The 23,596-nt window shown below is 39.3% G+C and overlaps 2 protein-coding genes across 3 annotated transcripts; one reads left to right on the top strand and one right to left on the bottom strand.

Moving 5' to 3' along the window:
• Positions 1-11,040: 11,040 nt before the first annotated feature.
• On the bottom strand, positions 11,041-19,453 carry LOC111266843 (ATP-dependent RNA helicase DDX51). The gene is made up of 15 exons (XM_022844656.1): positions 19,438-19,453; positions 18,833-18,864; positions 18,167-18,680; positions 17,833-17,948; positions 17,505-17,612; positions 16,983-17,032; positions 16,490-16,641; positions 16,092-16,207; positions 15,665-15,848; positions 14,496-14,601; positions 14,234-14,375; positions 13,482-13,704; positions 12,886-13,240; positions 11,680-11,875; positions 11,041-11,359 (listed from the first exon to the last, which is right to left on the bottom strand). Exons 2-15 carry the CDS (start codon positions 18,844-18,846, stop codon positions 11,230-11,232), a joined length of 2,406 nt encoding a protein of 801 aa, XP_022700391.1. The 5' UTR covers positions 18,847-18,864; positions 19,438-19,453; the 3' UTR covers positions 11,041-11,229.
• Positions 19,454-19,694: 241 nt separating this feature from the next.
• ND-SGDH (NADH dehydrogenase (ubiquinone) SGDH subunit) lies at positions 19,695-22,944 on the top strand. 2 transcript variants are annotated; one of them, XR_015313564.1, is made up of 5 exons: positions 19,695-20,052; positions 20,798-21,048; positions 21,276-21,398; positions 21,969-22,548; positions 22,678-22,944. XR_015313564.1 is itself a non-coding variant. In XM_022844668.2 (4 exons), exons 1-4 carry the CDS (start codon positions 19,989-19,991, stop codon positions 22,098-22,100), a joined length of 570 nt encoding a protein of 189 aa, XP_022700403.1. In that variant the 5' UTR covers positions 19,695-19,988; the 3' UTR covers positions 22,101-22,944. The 2 variants fall into 2 exon arrangements, 1 of the variants encoding a protein (XP_022700403.1); XM_022844668.2 differs by having other exon boundaries at positions 21,969-22,944.
• Positions 22,945-23,596: the final 652 nt, after the last annotated feature.

Here is a 23,596-nt window from a genome sequence, read left to right as displayed (position 1 = left end):
CCGATATCGTTTCTGCTTGTGCAGTGCCAATACAAACAATGGACGGTAATCATTTGCTAATATCCGCGAAATTATTCCTTCTATCTATACTTTGATTTTGTTTTGCACCCGATAGTTTTTGCACACACTTAGTAGTTATTACAGCGGACGAACTGTCATGTTATTAACAAATAGATGAGTATAGAATTTGCGGCAAAAGGACAGTAGAATCCAAGGCAATCAGGCGTTTCCTCCTAGGTCAAATCCTGGTTCCCATAAGCACAAATTTTATTAAACTAATAAATAGATAGACAATGGATAAAATAGATCCTTTTTTTTTTAATGAACTGGCTAGCGTAACTACTACTAACTAGTATGAGCCAATTTACAAATTAGTTTCCTAGAAAATTCTACAATTTGTTTTTAAAGGTTTTCATCTATACTGTGTGGGCCTTTTCTGAATCGTATCAACTCATGTGTCTTATTATTATCATTATATATGAATGCTTACTTTCATTCAAAGAAAAACCATGTTTATGTTAGAGCCTGTGGCCAAGTTTTTACTTATATTTTTTTACTACAAATAACTTTTCTCACTCACGGCGTTTTCACGACAGTATTTCCTTGTCAAGTAAAATCCATGCGCAAAAAATTGGCATGGCTGGTATGTAAATTCATATAATGCATGTACCTAAACATAAGTCGCTTCAGACCATATAAGACGTAATAATGTTGGCGATAATGGCGAGTGACTTTTAACGTACGGAGAACTCGTCTCGTTTAACCCGATTTTTTGTCAGCTCGGTCAGTTAATCTTTCTGTTTCGCAAATTTCCTCTACGCTAAGCATCTTACCAATTTTTTAGTCCAAATTTCCCTAACATCAACAGTTTCTACCTGTCACAGATAAAACAATTTACACTATTACCCGATAATAAGCTTAATCATACTCACTGTGCTTGAAAAGTTCACAATGACAGTGGATACGAATTGGGGAGTCAATAAAATTCAATTTCAACATATTGTGACCGTCTACATACATCTAGGGATAGCTGCAACTTACTGTAAATAGATATTTTAAAAAATCTACACACTGTGAGCAGAAACTCTGTTCGCTCCATGCCATGATTGGATTCGAAATTTTAGCCATTTTATCATTGGCAAAAAAAACTTGCATGATATTGTTAGTCGCGTGTACAAATCTCGCATCAGCTGGCTATATTTGTTGCTTTTAGTAAAATGCAGCTTCCCCAAGCTTTTTGAGGCGCTTGTTTATTGAAGACTTAGGCGTTTGGCGTGTAAAAACAGATTATAAAAAATTGACAACTTCTAGATTATAGAGGTGATCAGAGTCTATTGACACCCACTGGAAGCTCTTACATGGCAACGGTCTCGGATTCAAGAACGCTGCTTTATCAAGTGTTTAATGTAGAATCTTTTGGATAATTAACCTAAATTGAAAACTCAAAGAGTACAAGGCCATCTATTGTTGCTGACTTATCTTTTTTAGGCTGTATATGCTATTTTTATTTTCATACAGACAATCAGTATTGGATTAATGGAGAAATACAAACTTACAAGGTTGAACACGGATAATGAAGGATTTTGCCATTATACCTTATACGATACACGTCTTGCTTGAATCACTTGTATTACATTAAACCAAACACGATAGCGGTTAAGCTCGTTGTTTACGAACTAAGCAGTGATTGGGCCTTCGAGTAAGCAGCTGAGGTAAGGCGGGGCCAGCCCAAGGTCTATTTAGTAAGTAATTCAGGTTATCTCATAACTGTCTTTATCGAAAAATAGATTATCAAAACTTATTCCCTGTAGTTCTTGGATACTGAATACAGCCAAGGCATCATCAATGAGACCTTTTCTCGAACGAGATCGAAAACGTTTACTTGACCTGCTTGTGTAATAGCACAAAACTATTCACTATTCTTATTATTATTGATTAGCTAATATTCTAGACCTTATAAACATTAGGCTATCAAAACCAGTTATAATAGATTGACAGTGCTTAAAAGACGAATTCGGAACCATGTGGATGTTCTTTGTATACATCCCCAAAATAGTCTCGTCCCCAGGATGAGCCTTCGTCGAAACGTAAACCTTCTATTTAGTGCAAAAGAATAAGATTATTTTTGTGTAAATGTGTTCTGTTTTGTAACACTCTTGGCCTTAGCAGCACCAACTAAAAAAATCTAAAAACCTGATATATTGCTATAAAACTGAAACAAGCAATGTTTTGACTAGAAGGCTGAATTATAATGCATGTATAGCTAGGTCATAGTTTTCTCATTTACATCTCAGTTCGTATGTACCATACTCGTTAAGGCACAGATAGTCCCTCGCAGGTCCAATTTTCCATAAGCAACACTAGCTTGATCACAGTTACCACGAGCCAAATGGCGTTTTCCCCGTGCTTAACATTTTGCCAATAAAAAAAAATTATTCTGAACGTACATATATATATCTTGAAACATGCCCTCAAGCGCCATTTTCTTTAGATCTGATGACTTAAACCGTTGCGAAATAACTGGTCGAGTATATCGGTGCTTGATACGCATCGACTTTAAATCTAACATAACCCAAATAGATCTTAGTAGGAGGCTTGAAGCAGGGCGCGGCGGCACCGTACCAAAAGACCTACCGGCCTAAAACACTGGAACAACAGCACCAACTAATGAAGGTCCGAGTTAATAAGAGACAAATATAAAAAATAAATATATATCATTAACCGTACGACCTGTATCATATTCAACAATGATATAGATTGTACACCGGCGCCCCTTCCTTCACAATAGATAGGCACGGTCATATTATTTTAACAGATGTGTCCTACATCTTTTGTCCTTAATTTTTGTACAGCTATATCCTGTAATAAACAACTGTAAGACATGCAGACACGGCTGGTGTTACGTGGATACCTAACACTCATTATACATGCGTATTGTATGGTAGATTTCAAAATCGAAGCATTTGTGGGCGCTTAAAAGAGCCGTCCATTCCGTTGTTGTTATGGTAGTGTCTCGGGGGAATCGAAGAACAGAGACCCGCCGCTACTTGACTTGGGTGGACGCTTGACTCTAGCAGTGGAACTCGTAATGCCATTAGTTGGCAGTCTATGCCTTGGGCTGATGCAACAGTAATTCATGACGCAGTAGCAGCAGTCACCCAAAAACTGTGTGGCCGGAATGACGGTGCTAGTCAAGATAACCTTGCGTCAACTTCTTGACAGTGTATCGTACGTCTGCATGCATGTCTGCCTGTTCATTCTTGCATATGAGGTTTGCTCTTGCTCCTGATGACACCTCAATAGTTTTATGCAAATCAGGTAGCCGTGCTCTCAGCGCGTAATCGATGCGGCCGAGCTCTCCAAAAGTTAGTATCACAACCACGACATATAAGTAAGGGTGTATTAAGCACGCAAGACGAACGTCGGCAAAATAAAAGGTGGAGATACGGTGGATTTGGACACGTATTCCTAGTATAACTATTGTGACGCCGATACTTCTAGTTGCTTAATAATGACCGGATCTGTGCTGGCAATAGTAATGCAAATGTATCCGCTGGTGGTGAGATTTTGCGTTTTCATTGGTGTCTGGGCAGGCGTATGGTCGTACGCGAAATTGAGCACGAACCTACCACACTGGGTACATGGCCTTTCGAGCCGTTGCTTTTGACATATTGTCGATTGATAGCCATGTACGATTCAAAATGTTGAAGGGGCAAGATTAACAACAAGAATAAGCGAATTTGATGATCACTTAAAAAAAACTCACAATAGAATGATTTCACGAAAAGAAAAAAAGCAGTGGTCTTGCTAACAAAATCGAGAAGAATCTTCATCTTTGTCTAATTACCCCACTGAGTTCGTTTTAATCTTTCTTCATCCTTCATTTGCTTAAATCACAGGTGCTCAGTGACTGAACATAGACCATTACCGCGACTGTTGCTGTTTTAAGCCCCTTCCTCGGCTTTGCCCTAGCTCAGCTGCTCAGCTTATTTGTTTATTGCAATCGTCGCTTCATCCGATTTCGATGCATAATTCCACATCTGGTTATTAGTCGTTAGGACGGTATTTTTGAGTGGCCTAACTTTTTCGTTCTCCACCTGCATTTTATTCACGGTAATAATAAAAATAATAATAATAATAACTGCTGCTCTGCGAGGCAGTCCAAGCTGCTGCTGTAGTTGGTAATAACTGATTTGTAGGCGTTCCGATTAAAGTTCTTTTTCGGCTTCTGTGCTGTTGACGCTTTTTGGTAGTAGGCGAGCAAATAAACTGAATTCAACCGGAGCGCACGCTTAAAATGTTGCCCTAAATAAGCTGCCAACGTAACGTAAACCATAACAATAACGTCTACAACAACGCAATACCTAGACGTGTATCAGCAATCCTTCTTGTAACGAAACAAGACAATGTAAAACTTTCTATCGCCTCCGTCGCAACGAGCACCGAATAAGAAGCAGTGATGTCGTATTCACTTCTCGTATGTTCCCTATAAAATATATTAGAATTTGTCTCCGTCGCTGTTCGAAAAGTAGCTGCTTTTGTGACTGGCTGGCCGGCTAGCTGGCATGCGGCGAGTGTTAGTTTACTGATGGTCGCTAGCATTGGCATAGTCAATGTTGATGTTGTCGATCATCCATCCATCTATCTACCTAAGCAAGTATAATAGATGGCGTTGTCGGGGGCGCCAATTTGCTTGCCTTGGTCCTTGTCTGTGTCGTGGACACATTGCTGTGGCGTGACCACAGCCGCCAACACAATTGGGTAACAGAACGGGCCATCGACGGCTGTCGACCACCCCGCCGGCTATAGCAACAATCAGCGTTGTGAATAGTTTACTTTGTTGTTGTTGGACTGACGCTTTGTAAAATCTGTTGCCCCTCGATCAATGCTCCGCTGGAAGCGAAAGTCAGGTGACGAAAAGGAGGGGGTGAAGAGGGGAAAGGCGTGTCTGGAGGCGTAGCTGGCGCGGAAAATCGATGCTGTTGATACTGGTTCACAGAACGTTAATGAACAATGTCGGTGTCTCGGCAGACGAGTGGTTAGATGGATGGACAGACGGGTGGATGGCTACATAACAAGAATAGCAATTCGTTTAGCTCATGTCAGATCATACGCTTAGCTGATAGATTACATAGCCGTTGTTGTGTGAGATCATAGCAGTACTACTAATACAGAATCCAATAGTAAATGATAACATGAACATGTGCATTCAGTGTTACAACAATCATGGGAGAGGTAACGAACTTTTAATAAGTCTTAATTACCTGCTTGTGACCCAGCCTAACCTAACATGTGGGTGCGGTGGTGGACTAGACACTTTCCAGCTGTTCACATGACTAACATTTCGTTGTGGCTTTCGCTTGCTTGGCCAAAAAGTAACAAATGCTATTATACCTAATTATAGTATTATATTGTCATAGGTATGAATATATAGCTATTTGCGTAAGAAATGTTGGTTGAAAATCTGAGTATTCGTCCAAATTCATAAACGTTCGTATCCTCCGGCATAAGAGCGTGAAGTTTTATTTCAGAGGTACTCGTTTTCCGTTTTGGGGGTGATAAAGTTGTTTGCATAGCTTGAAACTGAGTCACGGCTAATAATTTCGCAATTCGAAAATTTCTAGTCATCGTGGATGGCATTATAAGTCGTTGAAGAGTTCAGTATTCATCTTTTGTAGGAAGGTGATAGGGGCTCAACGAGTCAGATCATTGACAGATAATACAAGCGAAGGCACTGCAAATATTCCAGATTCAGAACAATTAGGATACATATGAGAGACAGAGCGCGCGCGTTTTAATATATTTAGAGACCCCACAGGAAAAAAGCCCGGATAAACTCTTGGAATAAAAAGGACATCAAATAGGAAGTTCTGCTAAAGTGTTAGAGAAGCTACACTGGCAGGGTTGAAATTGACTGGATATGCTAAAACAAGGCCTGCTTCACACAACCTAGTCAATAATCATCTGACGACAGCCATCGAAGAACATATATCAAATATCGGAAGAGACAAACATTTCGATGATTTTTGTAGAATAATAAGCCCTGCAAGATATAGAAACGGCTTTGACAGAAGTAACAAGTGAAGTAACTTACTAATCATTCTAAAATGTACGAGGATTGTTAAACAATAGGCAAGTTGGTCGATACTTTAAATCGTTGTATTTAGTCACCAAGTGCGGAGTACGGCCAAGAAGCACAAAACCTCTACATGGGTAGATATTATCACAGCGGCTGTATTTATCAAAAGGATAGAATATATCCTGCCTTTTTTTGTCTTTAGTTCTGTGAGCACGCCCATACATGGTTACGCGCCATACACGTTACTTGTTTTGTATTAACCGGAACTGTATTAGTGCAAAAAACAGAAGAATACTAAAGATTAAAAGTCTAATTCCATAAACGGCCTTTAAGTATTATTTAGTTTCGTTGATTAGGGTGAGGCACATAATCATAAACCTGAAATCAAAAAAAGTCCTTTTGGACTATCAGGCTGACTAACATTATACATTCTTCTGTTTTGCAGAGTAATTCTAAGGAAAATGAGACTACGACATATTGGAAATAGGTGGTAGCTTTATAATATTATAACATATGACACTGTTTGTTTTGGGCAAAAAATCGCAATTTTTGGGCTCTGACAGGTTTTTTCACGCATTAATATTCTCATTTAGTGATTTGATTCATTCGCTAACAATAGGTACCTTACTTGCTTCTACATGTATCCTTAATATAGCCATTACGTTTGAGCCAATTAGTAGCACTTTCGAATCAGTTTAAGGCGGAGCGCCATCTTCTCTACACTGAAACCTGTTAGAAGTGCAATGAAAACTTTTATTTGAAATGCTGCATTATAGATCCTACAGATTTTCGATGTAGGTGTCTTGCAGACACCACCATCCTCAAACGCAGTCTTCAGTTGAAGATACGTGCTTCAAAACGTTTTCTAGGTGAAAGACCGTGGTTAGACTGTGCAGTCGAGGGTTTACGTAAGGCCCTCAGACCGTACTCGTCATAATCAATTCTTGCTAGATGCTAAAGTAATCATGACAGATCAATCTGCTTATGCCAGCTAGTTAACTTCGACAAGTCAGACATGACCCGTTATGCTAGGGTGCCCATCTTTAGATAATATTCGCTTTTTGGTAGCAGGTCTAACCAGACAACACAAGACTCTTGCTTGTAGGCTACCAAACACATGAAGGGTGACACCAGAGTACGACAATTTCCTTTTTTAGATACTGAAATCCGTATAAGGTAAGGCCTTGCTCCATATCCTTTCCGCCGCCCTTGACCATAAAACAGCACAAAGGCTGTTATTACAGCAACCGTATAGCTAGTTCTAACTAATACAACTATTGTATTATATGTTACTCCGTTATGCCCGAGTGAGCCAGTTAATTGTTGACTTTATTAGTGGCTCATGAATAATTCGGACAACTTCAACCCCCCATTTCTGGAACATGAAAAACAATAACAACAACGATGACAGCAATAAAATAAACAAATCTCAATAACGGCTTTTATGCTGTTTGCTTGCGGCCGCGTTCAATTAGTCGATCTGAATATAACACTATTTGGTCTACTACTGCCGCGCACGGTTCTACTGCAATACTTGATGGACGATAGCTTCCCCTATAAAGCTCTTTGTTACGAATACACAGGCTGTGTTCCTTGGCCACAGCCCACAACTCTCATCGTGGCTCGCGCAAGATATGGGGGCAAAGCTTAAACGATTCACTGCCTCTCCCCCTTACCGCTACTGCGTCCCTGGCAAAGTCTCTACGCAAGACTAGCACCGTGGCCAAGGCGAACAAATCGCGCGGTACTTGAAGCACTTGTTGTTCTTCTACGGACGATGTGTTTTAGAGCGTATTTACCCGACGTCGATCATTGCTAAATTCGTCTGTCACTATTACCGCTGTTCATGTCTGACTGCTGTCTGTAGAACTTCTTGCGCTGCTCCTGACGACAGGGACTGCAGGCCGGTGTCAGAGACAAATCTTTCAGACGATAGTCATGTTTGCGTGGCGTAGGACGCACTCTTTCGTTGCGCATTTTGAACGCCATGATAACGCGAGAGCAGCAAGTATAATAGGAACTACTGTTAGCCGTGATGGTAATAGTAGCTAATAAGCGATTTCTTGCTGCTATGTCGACTCGCGTTACCCTAATACAGCAAGTTCCACCTTCCTTATGCGCTGTTGTGCTGCTCCTCGCCAAATGCAAATCAACTTGGGCTGGTCTATGTTGGCTGTCATTATTGTCGTTCAGTTGTTGGCCCTCGTGGGTGACCAACTCGCCTGGTCGGTGCGATGGTGGCGACACTGTCAGTCACTCACTACGGCGGGGTTGCGCTCTTGCCCCAGCATCGTCATAGACGTCTCCATTGTGCAAACGCCGGCAAGCATGAAGGTCCGTGCCACGCAACGGGCCAGTGAGCTTAGCAGCTACATTTAACAAAGACCTGACCAATAGCAACTACAACAATAACAAACCTTTAATTCCTATGAACATACCTTTCAATTCGTCAGGTAGATCCCGGCAAGACAGAGGGGCAGAAGTGGAGCTAAGACTAGTGGTAGCAATGGCAACAGCTGCTGCGCCGGCGGCAACTTTACAGTCAGCCTTTGAGAATCACGTAGCAGCTTTCAAAATACTTCCAAAAGGTCCCCGCCTCCCTTTAGCCTAGTTAAAGCGACCCCCTGCCACAACCGCTGCTACTTGATCGCTTTTACTTTCGTAGCTGCAGATAATATAGCTCGCTTCTAACGGACGCGCGCACTGACGCGATGCAAACGCGAATAAGAACGCTTGCCGCCGCTGCTACACGGTCGCTCACTGCCATTTGCTATTACCGGCTGCTATGGCCTATAGCGGCCCCGGTGGTGACAGAGGCGATGTTCCGTTAGAAGCGACAGCAAACACCAATTAGACTTTGTTGCCAATGGTGAACAGCCGCGGCTGTACTTGCCACAGGCTATCTACCTCTGCATCGGCTACTTTAAGGCAATATGACTTGTGCACAAGCATAGCAGCAGCAGCAACAGCTGTAACTGTCGAAAACTTGAGCGTTTGGTATATTTCAACACGGCATAAGCATCGTGCACAGTATTACTGTTGGCATTCGTTATATTGTAACAACTCGAATATTAAGAATAATGAAGACAAACGCGAGTTAGGAAATTAGCTGTGAACAAGCCATTAGATTGCTACCACTACCTTTACTGTTACCACTGCAATTGCTTGTCCCGTTGCTAATACAAAAAAAACTGGTAAAATATAACATTTGACGAACGAACCAATGAGGAGATAGCTAAAGGTAACAAAGGAACATTGAGCAGTTTATATATATATATATATGTTAGCCGGCTGCTGAAACGTGCTACGTTTCGTTTACAACTACAACAAGACGACAACGTATTCGACAACGAAAGCGCGTCGGCAATATTATCCGGACGGACGCTTCAAGTTGAGGCGTACAACCGGTACCAAACACACAGCAATTAATTTCAAAATGTTCACTTTCATATTTTCTGTGCTCACGAATGCGTGTCTTCGTATAGATGTGTGCTTCTCATATCCGTAAAAGCGCCTCGTGAAGTTCCAGTAACAACTGAGGTCAAAAATAGCTCCACGGGAGGCTTACATAGGTACATTACGTTATTTCTCGTGCAGACTGTTTATTTATTATATTTATTATGTCTCAATAATGAAATTGAAATCAGATATTCATACGAAGAACCTAAACATACATGTATGAGTACAAGCGATGGTTTTGAGCCTGTGATAAATAAGACGCTATAAAACTCAGTGAATTGAGATCAAATTAATTATTTTCATTCATTAGTTTGCACTGAACATCCTACAAGTGCAGCTAGTCTTGTTCGACAAATCTTAAGAGCATAGACAGCGTAAAAAGCAGCGTTTTAAAAGTGTGCTGCAAGTCTACAGAAGAAATCGTCGAACATGTATTCACAGCGTGGAAGGCACTTTCTAAGTGTATTTGCTAAATATAGGCTAGAAGTGGCAAGAAGCTGGTTGGGGAGGGATATAACGAACATTGGGATTATGAACCTTGCCTTTATATATGAAAACTTTACGGACCGATCTGCGTAAATAATTGAAAAGGAGATATGGAAACATTAGCGCTGGCTGGTCTAAGTCGCATGGACAACGCGGTGCGGTTCCCAGCACCGAACGTACGCTGGAGAGCCTTTTCCTATACCCGGAGGGAAATGTATCTATAAGCCCTGTGCAGAGATAAATGACATTTTATATTATCGTATACTATGAAAAATGTAATTTTTAGTAAGCACACATTAGCTCCTTGACAATGACGAAAGCTCAGAGCATTTTTGTTCAATACCTATCATGATTTCTTGTACACATGATATGAGGCTCTTTATAGAATTATTGAGAAACTGAATAGCTTGATGTTTTTTTCGTGTTTTACGTCCGGTACGTAAGCCGTTTGGCATTACTTCAGACGGGTGACTCCTCACATCAAACGAAGTGTGTCTACGCCGCGACAGCTGAAAACGGGACAACCGTACGAAGTTTTATTTCCTTTTCAAGATTATATTGCTTACGAAACCATGCTTTTGGTCCGCAGCGATGTTTCATTATGCTAAGGGATGCCTTCGTTAGACACCCTCGATGTAGAACTTCTAAAATAGATCATCTCTTTAGAAAATTTTCACATTCTACAACGGAAACCGTTTCCATCGGACTCATTTGATGTTATTTGTTCAGGATATAACATGACCATTTAAATTTATTACCAAAACTTTACATGATGGAATTATTTTAATTAAAAAAAAAATGAGTCCTGCATTTTAACTGCGCTGAAACAGCTGACTGGACCAAAAACCCAACTAGGATATCTAATTAACTAGTCCCTGGTTTTAAAAGGAGATAGATCATATCGAAAGCGTAAATCCAGCGACGTTGAGCAGGTTCACGCCTGTATCTTTACCTCTGGCCCATTTCACCCAAATTCGAAAATTGACATTCTACAGTTTTACATGCAGAAACATATATTCGTAAAAAATATTATACATATCGAACTTTATTTATAGAGTTCACATTTACAAATTTACAAATCTTTTGCCCCTTTCCCTCTGCATAGAACGGTAGAACATGATTTATGTTTTTGCAAGATTAAGTGTAGTCGTTGCACCCTGCAGACTTTCCGCAAATTAAACGTGATTTACAGAGCTGTCGTTCGACTACGACTTTCGGAGAAGTTCCTTCTTGGCTAGGGCTAGTGCTTGCTGATAGCGCCCGTAGAACTCCGTCAGCTCTTCGGCGTTCCAGAGATATGGTTTAATCTTTGAGTTAGCGATAACCTTAAGTGTCCTACAAAGATACAAGCAAACGTGACTCTTAAGGTGAAAAAATTACACATGGTACATTTAAAAATGTGACCGATAAAACACAAGCAAGCACGATTGGAACTCTCAAAGAGCGAAGCACATGCTGAAATATAGCGTTAATTAAGAATCAGAAAAACAGGACCGCGTTACCGCTTTTTGTTACATTTGCGCGCGCGCCAGTAATAATAGTAATCTTAATAATGCCCTTACCGACTTGATCAGTAACATCGTTTGCTACTTATTGAGGCTCAACAAGAAAATCAACAATATATGCAAAGTGAAAAGACTGTATTAACTATGTACTTTTTGAGGTGACGCTCTTCCTGCTCATTGATGAGTACTATTGAGATGCCATGACGATTAGCCCGCGCCGTTCGACCAACTGTATGCACGTACTCTTCGGCTGAGCGTGGACTATGGTACAGTAGAACATGCTCAACGTTCGCTAAATCCATTCCACGAGCTAATAAAGCTGTACAGATAAGTACGTCATATAAACCTGTAATGTAAAGACATTGAATACTTGTTACAGATGCATCTGGCCCAGCGGGTAACAGCAAAATATGGGACCAGCTGGTGAAGGATTTAATTAAATAAAAGCATCTACTTGCTGACTGGGGTTCTGACTGCTTTCGTTCGTTTGCACATGGTGCACAGTCTCCTACAATTAGAAAGCTGGTTCGGTACTATGTTATCTACACTGTGTCGTTTCGTTAGACTAATATGCTTAGTATTTAATTTGAGATATCCTTCGTCTTTGCCAATGTTAAAACGTTGCTGAAATAACCGAGGCTACCTGTTTTGCACGTGGGGAAAGAACTCTGTTACTAAGCCATATAGGCTCATCTGACAATCATTCTGCGCAAAAGGGTCGCTTGTGTGAGCATGCTACATGAAATAGCTATCGGATGTCCGTATCAGACAAGCACCTCTTTCGGCCCTCGGCTGATTCAGCAGCCTCTGATCTCGGTGAAGGACAAACAGAAAGTGTCGAGACTTTTTAGAAACCCGTTGCAATCATCGAACTTTTTGGAATACAGACAAGATAGTGAGAGCTATATTCATCCATGCACGAAAATTTCGAGACAGAAGGCGGTGGACAGCAGCGGACATAATCTAATATACAAATTAACACTGTGTCACACTCAACCTACCGATAGCTAAAACTAACTTTTTGATATTAAGCGGATGTTACGCAATACTTAGAACATTTTATAGAAATGTGTGTACTATAACAAAATTGAAACTAATAATTAATAAATAGATAAAAACTTAAAAAAACAAACGACAAATCTTAGAAACTCTACACAGCACTAAACGTCCTAAACGTGTCCTATGTAAGACAATACGAATAAAAGTGAAAACCATAAACTATCAAGGTAATGAAGGCTGCCACACTAACACCTCTCCTCTTGTGTTCGCCTCTTGTAAATGCAGACTACCTAAATCCCCAGAACTGAGTCCTACTTAGTTTAATCCCTACTAGTCATCGTCCATCCACGAGCATACCGTTATCGAAATCCTGAAGTGCCTTATGTCTTTTACGCTTTTTCATATCCGCTGATAGATCAATGACACGGCAATCTCCCATGTGCTCAATAACAACGCGCAGTCGATGGCATTCTTCACGGGTTCGAGTGAAGACCAGCATGTGACTATGAGCCTTTCGTGTCGCTAGCCACCAAACAAGGAGCGGACGCGTCTGGAGATCGCATGCCATCCACCGTTCCTCAAGCTTATCAGGCAAAGTCAATGCCAACTGCGACATGACTATTGGCTTTACAGGTTGCCGCTCCTGACTAGTGTCATCAGCGGTGGCAGCGTTTTGTAGAATGCGCTCATGAATGTGGGACGCATGGAATACCTGCTCAACAATGGAATTCATTAGACTGGCACAATGGCCTGTTTAGAATTAGGTACATCTTACACTCTAGCTCTGTGCTATAAGCGATTAAATGAACAAATGAACAGGAATTGGCAAGAAATTAATAGATGTGTAGATGGATTTAAGCAAGCGAGTTAAAACGAGCAACAGCCATTTTTCGCCTGAACAAACATCGACGACATATTACCGACTGCACAAAATGCAAATCTTCAAGACATGCCTTCGGATAGAACAAGTTGAGGTGTTTGAGCTTCTCCGGGTCAGACATCAGTGTTGCAGAGTACAGAAGCTTTCGTAAAGGCGTATGGCTAGCGTCGAAGAGGCAACAATTAATAGCACCTGGCCTTGGTCGACCAATTGTTATTCCGCTGCATCTGCACACACTTAGGTTGCTTCCGTCCGGTCTTTTTGTAAACACAGCATCTTCAATCTCCTGGATAAGTCTACGGCAAACAGAAAGAGAGGAAGACTTTCGATGGTTAGTATAAAGGTTTCAGTATGCTTAGCACTTGAAGCAACTTCTCTGACAAAAAATCTTAGAATAAGAATGTTTCACTGGCGTATCCTTAAGATTTCAATACGGAATTATCACAGAGACAAATATGGCTCCGTGAGTGAATCAGCTTACTAGCGCTGCCCAAAAACAGTGTCGAACTGGGAACAAATTATTATAAAAAAAAATGTATTTGAAATGCATTCTTCAGTAATGGTTTTACTTTTCAATAACAAGCTACGATCGATCAACGGTTAAAGAGACATCGAAATGAGTCACATGAATTAATAACGACTAGTCTTTCTTCCTCAAACCAGCAATCACAGCGCAACGTGTCGGATGCTTACTATGGTTTGGAAAATGAAATATTTAAAGCTCTAGTTTACTATGGTTTTGCCAGACACGCTTCAATTTAAAGCTTCCCTTGACAAAACTTGAAGTAATAGACTTCGCGAGTATATATTCTCGCGTCAACATGCCCGTATTGTATCATATCGACCATCCGATCAGCCTCATCGAGTATCAACATTTCAAGCTGTTGCACGCTGAAGTTGCGCGTCGCACGAAGATGTTGGAGAAATTTTGCCGGAGTGGCCACAACTACATCCACCAACGAGTGTCCTGTAATGCGTGACAAACAACATTTAACCACCCAAAATAACTACTACAGTTTTTTTTTAGTAATCGTTGTACAGCACCATTATACAGATACACAAGCTAAATATGGAAGTAAGCACAAACCTTTTTTAAGAAGAAGCTTCTCCTCCTCCAAGCGGCTTTTGTAACCGGCTAGCATAGCAGCCCGTACGTTTGTACCTTCAGCAAAAGTGCTGAACACATCGAACACCTTGAATTGGAAATCATAACATAATTACGTAATTCATTTAGATGAATTGTCGTGAAATTTGATCTCAATTGAATCGCAATTTAAGATCCACATTTTCATATATCTTAATAACAATTAAATATATATACCATAATTGTCTTAAAACATTATGTATCCTGTATAACAGGTCATAACTTTCTAAATGTAATTTCCTTTCAGGGTGCAGTTAATTGAAAATAGGCCAAAAGTCGCTTTTGAATAATTCTGTATGAATCTAAAATTCTACTGAAAGTATGTATCAGAAGTATAGAGACAATAACGCAAGAAGTTTACGAAAACCTCTACGCAAGTTACAATTAATTGAAGTTAATAAATTTAAAACGGATGGTTTAAAGACAACATTCCAGAAGATCAAGGACATGAAATTCCAGCCGAGAAAGAGCACTGGAAAGCTATCACGAGACATCCAGAAAATCTGTCAAACGATTGAGTCACCAACTTGGTATCAGCAAATTAACCTCCCATAGCATCTTGTAGCGTTGTGAATAGAAACGTTTCTTTCTAACAACGGCTCATACCATCTATAAACATGACCGACAGCGAAAACAGCAATTTTCCGAATAGTATTTAGAGGACTGCGAATAATTTTGATAAGAATGTTCTGAAAAAACGGGTTCGACGAAGAGACTCTATAGAATAGTTTGCCCGTTTCCAAGAACTGACGCTAACAAATTCCCTTGCAGGAATACTTCACGTCAAAAATGACAACACTGGAATATCTCAAGGCTTCATTTAAGCAAAAATGCGCCACAAACACCTATTTAAGTATTTGCTGAAGTTTGTGAACAAGTAACGCACCCTTACAAACAGTGTATTAATCGGAACGGCGGTTACTTTAAAACATCCACTGTAAAAGAAGAAATTACATTTTTATTTTTTAATTTTATGTTGACCCGTTCGAAATTTAAATGTTGATATGTATATATATATATATATCAACACTTGATTATATATATATATATATATATATACACATTTGGTGTCCGCATAACTTGAAAATGACGAGTACAGATATATCTCATACCTGTTTAACTAATTCAGCCGTTGGCAAAAGAATAACGGCTCGTACTAGTTTTTCCAGTTTATTCTCAAGCAACCGAATTAAGGGCAGAATAAAGGCCAGTGTTTTGCCACTTCCAGTAGGAGCCGCGACGCAAATATCCCTCGGAGGACATCCCATTCGAATAACTCGTTTATCCAAGAGAGATCTGAAAGCAAAAAACATCGTCATTTTAAAGCGTCTTCTCAGTTATCCACCAATAGTTAGGCCACTGATGTCTTTCACGTACGGCTAGAAGTTCTATCAATCAATAAACAATAAACTGTAAATTTTGGCCTGCAATTATATCTGTGTGAATGGATATAAAAATGAACACATTTTTCACTAATTTTAATAATACTAATTACAGAACAGCAGCATAGCTTCATAAAACAAGGATTCGCATCAATACCTGATAACCTGTTTTTGAATAGGAAATAGGCCTTGGATTCCATTTTGTCTTAGGGCGGCCACCAAGTTCGTTCCAAGGAGCTCCACTTCATCTTCAAGATCACCGAGTGATTCCACCTTTATAATTATACACAGAATAAGCTTCAACTCATTTGACTCAAACAGCAAACACTAATATTTATCATCATATTTATCAAGAGGAAAGTAGTAATTTCACACTTTGGTTTGAGATACATTGTGCCTTCATAAGAACCTTCGTAAGAAAACTATTTTAACATATCGAACGCATCCAGCGCATAACCTCTACTGCTTAGTTAACGCTCTGAAATGTTCTAATTCTATTCGCGGTGAAGAAACAGATCCACGACAAGGTAATGATCGTGCTAGACAAGGACAAACCTTTGCTGATACGCGCACAGCTCTTTGCACCCACTTGGGAACTGCAGCCACTACTGGAGCTTTTTTTTTGCCAACCTCGGCAGTTCCCAACGTCTGGAAGTATTCCGTGTCCGCGACTACTTCTGTTTCATCACTTGCAGGTTTCTTAGTATCTGCGGCAATCGAAATCATCAAATGAACTAGAGCTACACACAGTTTCTCAATTAATAGGTAACCAATAACAGGATGGCATAAGTAGAACAATTCATCAATATTCGTGGTTCAACAATTGTAATCAAGAAGTTTTAGAAGATAGAGGGTGAGCCTCTAGGAAAATAAAAGCCGGAACAAAGAAAGCAGACACCTTCATTCAAATCAAGTAAATTGTTATCCAGTGTCGAATATTGTAGGATGCCTATAGAGGGCATATATTGTACTTATCGAAATGTGGGTTATGACATAAAAATTCTTGTGACCGAATAATGAAATGCCACTAGTTTTGATGTTGACCTACCCGCTCCCTCCGAAGCAGTTTCGTTAGGTGCAACCTTTGGTTGAACATCCCTAAAAAAATGTACAAAAATGCGAAAATAAATGATGAATCTTAGATGAGAGGTCACTATTTTAACATGCCATTAAAAGCATATAATTAAATATCTTTAGTGTTAAAGTCAAAAAGGAGCAAATGTAAAATCTGTGTAGCAACCAAAAGTATACCTCTAAGCAGCTAAAGCTGTTCTAGAAAATTTCTAGTATTCAACTGTTCAAAAAACCAAGTACAGCTTTATTCGACTAAGGAAACTTATCTACAAATATATTACGTATTACGTATATAAGACGTTAATTATTATTACTATTTATATCATAATTGGCACGCGAGCGGTATTTCGCACATCAATGCCCAACAGAGAAATTAAAACAACACGATTTAATACAATTGTACTTGTGCATATAGATTATCATCTTTGTTCTTATCGACCAAAGCTAGATTATACATATATCTGTAGTTTTTTCCTAACACTAAAAAATCGCTTACTGCTCATTGTCGTTATCACTTTCTTCACTACTGGAACTATCACTCGAAGACGAAGACGATTTCGGTAGTTTTTTTGAACCATCTGAAGATGATTTCTTCTGAAGTATCCTGCAATTCATTTATATTCTAGAAATTTCAATTACAGACAACTTACAGTACGAAAAATGAAAGAGAACTGCGCGTCCAAACGTTTCTGACTAAATATGGTTCTTATTCATATCTCTTAGCGCCAATTATGCGCCTACAGATCCGATCGTTTAACGCATTGCGGCCTAATTTAGCAAGATACACCAGGGAATAAAAAGTTGAAATTATCTGCAGTACGTACGGTACTGGCCGTAGAGGCCTTTCGTCCTCTGATTCAGAAGACGAAACCTCCTTAAAGCTTATTTCCATCTTCGAAGCTTTAACCGGACATTCTTGATCGGAGCTAGTATCCAACGGCTGTAAAAATAAATAGTGTTTATATATTTAACGGTTGTGATCAAGTAAACATTATAAATTTTGCATGACAGCATAGCAAATTCATAAAAAAAACGCAACACGAGTAGCTCTGAACAAAAGATCGTGTCATCTAGCCCGGCGATGATTGACGAATGAAAGCATAACGGAAAGTAAAGAATGATGTTTTTCTTTCTTTAGGATATATCCCTACACTTCACCTCAGGGGCTTTCCGTTTCCAAGGGTTTATGATTGTTACGGGTAAAATCGAGTTCCGTTTTCGCTTTCGAATAGGCTTGCTACTAGAAGCCTTGGTTTTAGGTGTTTCGGACGGGTTTCGAAAACTGATTCTTGTAATTCTCAGTTCCGGCTTTCGCTTTGGCTCGGATTCTGAACTGGAGTCGCTGCTCGGAGACCGTTTAGGGGTTCTGGTTAGTACAGCTAACTCTTGTGAAACAACGCCCGATGACTTCACGATATTGGGTTTGACATCCTCATTTGAATCCGAGTCAGAGCCGCTGCTAAGGGAAGCTTTAATAAGTTGTTTTGATCTTGGTTCTTTAACCTTCACGACTTCAACCTCAGCATCCCTATCACCACTGGATCCCGAACTACTTGCCCTGCAGCGGGTTGGGCTACTTGGGATATCCAGACCAGCTGCTCGACGCTGTGCCTTCGCCAGTAATTCTTTTACTCGACGTTCGGCCACGCCTGGTGAGACGTCTGTTGCGACTCTGCATAACAAACGACACTATATTTTAGCTATCACTGTTATGCCTTGAAATAATCTAAACGTTTTTATTTAGAAGCTGCTCTAAAACTCTATAGTATAAACAGGTTAGCAATAAATACCTTATAATAACGTTGAAATCGAGAATTCACTTACTTTGCAAACGCCATCTGAAATTTGTCTGTGATCTGTAATGAGAGAACGCGGACCAAGTTAAACCCTAACGCAAGTGCAATTTTCTAATTTTTCTAAAACACTGTTTAGTATATCGAACTAGAGTAACTAATAGATGCTATTGATATAAAAAAATATGTTTATTTCTGCTTTACGTTTGGCGAAATTACCTTATTAAGCTATATCAGCTTTTTTGATTTCTCATCAAGTAAAATCCGCCGCAGAACACCTATTTTCTATTATAGACTCCGTCAGTTTTGAGAGCTGAAATCATCATATAACACCAAGTTTATGGCAATCTTTCATTTTTCAAGATTTTTATACTAATATACATTCGACGCAACTCTCATTACAAATAGGTGTAAGTTTACCGTTTTTTGTTTTTTTTTAAATTTTGTAGATCACTAAGTATTTCAGTAATTGTTGAAACAGCTACATTATAATAATATAATGAAATATTTTCACATCTTTCAAACCCTTAGTAGCTACCGGAATCACACCTGCAGTTACTCACATAAAGATGAGTTTTAAGCGTAAAACAATAAACAAAGAACGGTATTTACATTTAAAAAAATAGATATACAAACTTTACAGGTCTGTTTAGTCTTAAATGGCTCGCTCTACTCCTTAAACACGTGCGCTGTAATCATCTGCTGTATTGACACACAAACCAAGTAGAGGGAGATGGTCTGCTAAACATCGCGAATCATCTGGGGTATTTGGCGACTCCACGGTTGCCATTTACCAAAGCAGATTATTACTTTTATAGCAGACTTATTCCCCAAAGATATTGTCCAAACGACTTTCGTAGACCTGTTTATTTTATTGTTTGTACTTTATGACTGCACATATACACAGAGGTTCATACATTTTCTTGTCAAGTGTTGCCATCTACCAGTCTTTCCTTCTGCCTGCTTGGGTTATACAGCGACCTTTTAGCATAGAACAGAGAGATGATCAAAACAAAACGGGTCGTCGTGTCCTGAACGGCGAATGTGTTATAGAGGGTCAGCTAACACTACGACTCCTGCTAGAGTCTTTGTGAAATATTTATCGGAGCGCTGTATGCGCAAGACACGCTGTTGTCGCGGATTTTCGTTGCTCATGAATTCAGTGTGATTATCTAGCTCAAGGGACAATGGCAGTTTTTAGTCGCCTTCTTGCCGCAACCACCAGGCCGATAGTTCGCGTCGCCCTAAATAGTGTGTACCTCTTTTGAACGGATACGTTAGGTACCAAAGTGTGTAATCTTTCCTATTATTATATTTGCCTTATGCTGTGCCTTTAAATATTATGTCCTTTTTTCTTTGCTGCATTTACAAACGATGGTGAATACTCGTGTTTTTTTCGTTATGTATGAGGCGGAACGCCAGCTTGAATTCCAACTGATTGCCTGCGTGCTATGTAGTATGTAATGAGAAAATTGGACATAATAGATACTATGTAAAATGAACATTCTTCTATCATATACATGATTTTTAGCAAAACAGCGTCACCCAGGATGCAGGATTGAAAAGAACGTTCATGTTCTTTTAGCAATAAACAAATTGTTTAAAGATGCATAGTTCCTAAGAAGTTTTTCGGTAATAGCACAGTGAGTAAATTAGTGGTTTGTGACGGTGTCACTGTTTCAAAATCGCAATATTTCTGGCTTAAATGTGGTCCATAAATTATATTTTATCATACATACGTACAAAACATGAGTCCATTTACAACCAATAATTATTATAACACGAAATTTGGTCAGATCATACAGGTTTATATACGCAATCTTGACACTGACATCTTATTAATTCGTTCGTTTCATGATAATAATTGTATTATTATTATTAATAGTAGTAGTGCAGCTACTATTGACCAGCTATGCAATACGCTCAACGTTCGAATTTACGTAGCCATTAGCTTAAACCTTGTTGACGCTTTGTATTTTTTCGGTATTATTGATAGATGGCAAAAGTAGTACAAGTGACCTTGTGCAGCGGCACTCGACCCGTTTTTGTAGCGACCACCATCGCATAATGGAAATTACGCCATCGAAATGGTCGTGGCATAAATGCAAAGACGAGCTGCATTTGTACTTTTGGGGCGCTGCCATACCCGTATTCGTATTCATCCATCTCGTCAACATCTTTATCGGCCCTGCGGAACTGGCTGAAACCCCCGAGGGTTATGTACCTGAGTATTACGAGTATTACAGCGTAAGAAAAGCAATCTCGACTTACTAGCTCTAAATATTCACGAGGTGATATTTGCCTGTGCCTGTTAATCCCGTTAGCGCCGTAGAGTGCAATCTGTTGTCACGGAAATCGATTTTTGAATAGATGAATCAAGATTTAAGGCAGAAAAAATATGTTATATCAGTAATTCCTTTCTAGACACGGGTTTTAAACGAAATAAAGTCGTTTTTCTTTGATATGATTTTTAGCACCCGATTACTCGCTGGCTTGCCAAGTACGTTTATAGTGATCATCAGGCTAACTATGAGAGAGCTATGCACCATCTTCAGCAAGAGTTTGAAAAGACACAAATGAGAAGAATCGAAGCTAAGGTTAGTGCTAAACGGAACATCTGAAGAATCGGCTTGATGTTCTCCGTTTGTAAGCGATAATGAGCGACGTTTTAACGTAACACGTAATGCTAGAAACTGCAAAGTGTTCTAAAGCAAATTCCATAAATCTCCACGTGTCTCATACATACGTAACGTATGGCAACTGCGTAATTCAAAGGTAATACTATCATATTATAACCAAAAGTTTGTTGAACACGTTTTCTGGCCGCCCATTCAAATTTTTGCCACTAATCTAATAGTGTTAGCATTTGTGAACGGAGTCACATTCGGCAGATTCTAAAAAAGCGAATCTTGTACAGCTTATTGATATGGTCTGTATAAATGAAATTTCGATATCCATGTTAGGGTTAACTAGTGGTCTCCTTGTTGTAATCGTATATTTTGAAGACCGTAAATAATATATTACTTGTTTTTGCCCAGAGCGGACATAGCAATAGTTAGTACTCGGTACGAGCCCGGTGATTCTAAATATGACTTTAGATTTTAACGTGTTTTTTTGCGATTATGCGGTAAATGATCATCAATAATATCTCAGGATTTTTGCTTCAGGTAAACCTGCTGCAGAAACAACGCGGTGATTACATGGGTAACTTCTACATACCCACTGACGCGTATAAGTACACCCAAGTTAAGGTCTATGAACGTGAGAATTTGAAAGAAGGTTATGGCCGTGTCGACTAAGCGCGAAAGACAAAGCGAATCACGACACTATATTAGCTCATGGAGGGAAACAAGCTAAAGAAGGGAGAGCGTAAACTAACATCGATGCTCTTAAGAGCTAAACACTTGAAATCGATAGTTTTAGAAGAGAAAAGTGAGATAAATTGAGTTTAGATTGAAGCCAATGGAACAAGGAGAGGCGGTTCGTGTTCGAAGAAGGGACAATATCGTTTTGACCACTGTGTTTTAGGTTGACGTAAAAAATGCAAAAGAATGTGTTATCGGATGTGCATTGACTAAAACCTATCCATTCTCTATATGATGTATGGCTGTCACTTTAAATAAAAAGGACCGGGCTCTGTTATAGAACAACGTAATGAAAAAATGTGTTTCCTATTCTTAAAATTATCGTCTTCAATCTATCTCTTGTTGTTTTTTTGCATTTTCATCATCTTCATGCATTTCATATGTAAGTTAACGTTCCTTATTTGTGTTCACTACAGTAAGCTATATAGACGTCTAGAAGTTATACCTCACGGATAACAGGCAGGTACACATGGTATGGCCAACTGACTATGCACATTGTAATTACGCATAGGAAGTACGCACGAAAAATATTCGATGGCAACGTATGATGTACATGATGAGTAAAAGGAGACGTAATAATTCCTTCGGAAGCTAGAAAGTTATGAGCTGGTCGTCATTCGCAATTAGTTAACCTATATGCGGAAGTGCAACAAAAAATTATTTCCGGCATGGCGATTCAGGTAAGGCAGAATGTTTTATGTTTTCCAATTCTAACGCTTCGTGTTTTTGTAAATCTGTACATTTGTGTACAAATAAAAACAGAGATATCCTAACAGAACTTTTTTCTACAAGATATTAATCCGACACATGGCAGCTTGTGTGTCAAATTGGTTAGATTTAAATAAACAGCAATTCATTTCACTATTCAGGATATAGCCATCGTTTAGAGAGTGGCTACCGTTACTATAGTGGCCCATATTAGACAACGATCTGATGTGTGTAAACAGGTATTGAACATCTACAGTCTCATACTGTGTTCCATATATCAAGTGTGATATTCTGGACTTATCTTAATCGTTGGCAGCTATGTCGCCCAGCAGCGGACACGGCTGATTCCATACACAGGTAACTAATAAAGAATAAAAAAAGGACAGAGCATGTGCATTGTGAGTGTATAAAGTACACCACCTTTTATTTTTGCCAGAATACGCTCATTGAGGCCGATAAATTGCAGCTCGACAACATCTTAATGTAGCGGAATCACATGTGTGCAATCACACTCACAATAGCTTTTAAAAATCCGAAGTGATTGTGTATTAAGTTTGTAAAAATAAGACTAATTCCGCTTTGGAGTATATTTATATAAATATATTTGCATAATAGTAAATACATTACCTTAAATATCTAAATATGTGCTCATTCATCTATATACTGTATGTGTATACTTATATATTATTGTGACAGATATATGTATATATGTGTATATACAT

Source organism: Varroa jacobsoni, unplaced genomic scaffold (assembly GCF_002532875.2).
Source record: "Varroa jacobsoni isolate VJ856 unplaced genomic scaffold, vjacob_1.0 scaffold_1120, whole genome shotgun sequence".
Classification (NCBI taxonomy): domain Eukaryota; kingdom Metazoa; phylum Arthropoda; class Arachnida; order Mesostigmata; family Varroidae; genus Varroa; species Varroa jacobsoni.
Note: the sequence above shows the minus strand (reverse complement) of the source record. Positions and strands in the feature narration are given on the sequence as shown.

What these genes read in the sequence shown, in the direction of transcription:
- LOC111266843 (XM_022844656.1), bottom strand. An exon ending in GTCGATATGATACAATACGG is followed by an intron (nt 13,705 to 14,233) that starts GCATGTTGACGC and finishes TGTTTGCCGTAG; the next exon opens with ACTTATCCAGGAGATTGAAG. An exon ending in TCAACTTGTTCTATCCGAAG is followed by an intron (nt 13,241 to 13,481) that starts GCATGTCTTGAA and finishes ATTGTTGAGCAG; the next exon opens with GTATTCCATGCGTCCCACAT.
- ND-SGDH (XM_022844668.2), top strand. Translation starts at nt 19,989, where the DNA reads ATGGCAGTTTTTAGTCGCCTTCTTGCCGCAACCACCAGGCCGATAGTT. An exon ending in AGTATTACGAGTATTACAGC is followed by an intron (nt 21,049 to 21,275) that starts GTAAGAAAAGCA and finishes TATGATTTTTAG; the next exon opens with CACCCGATTACTCGCTGGCT. An exon ending in TGAGAAGAATCGAAGCTAAG is followed by an intron (nt 21,399 to 21,968) that starts GTTAGTGCTAAA and finishes TTTTTGCTTCAG; the next exon opens with GTAAACCTGCTGCAGAAACA.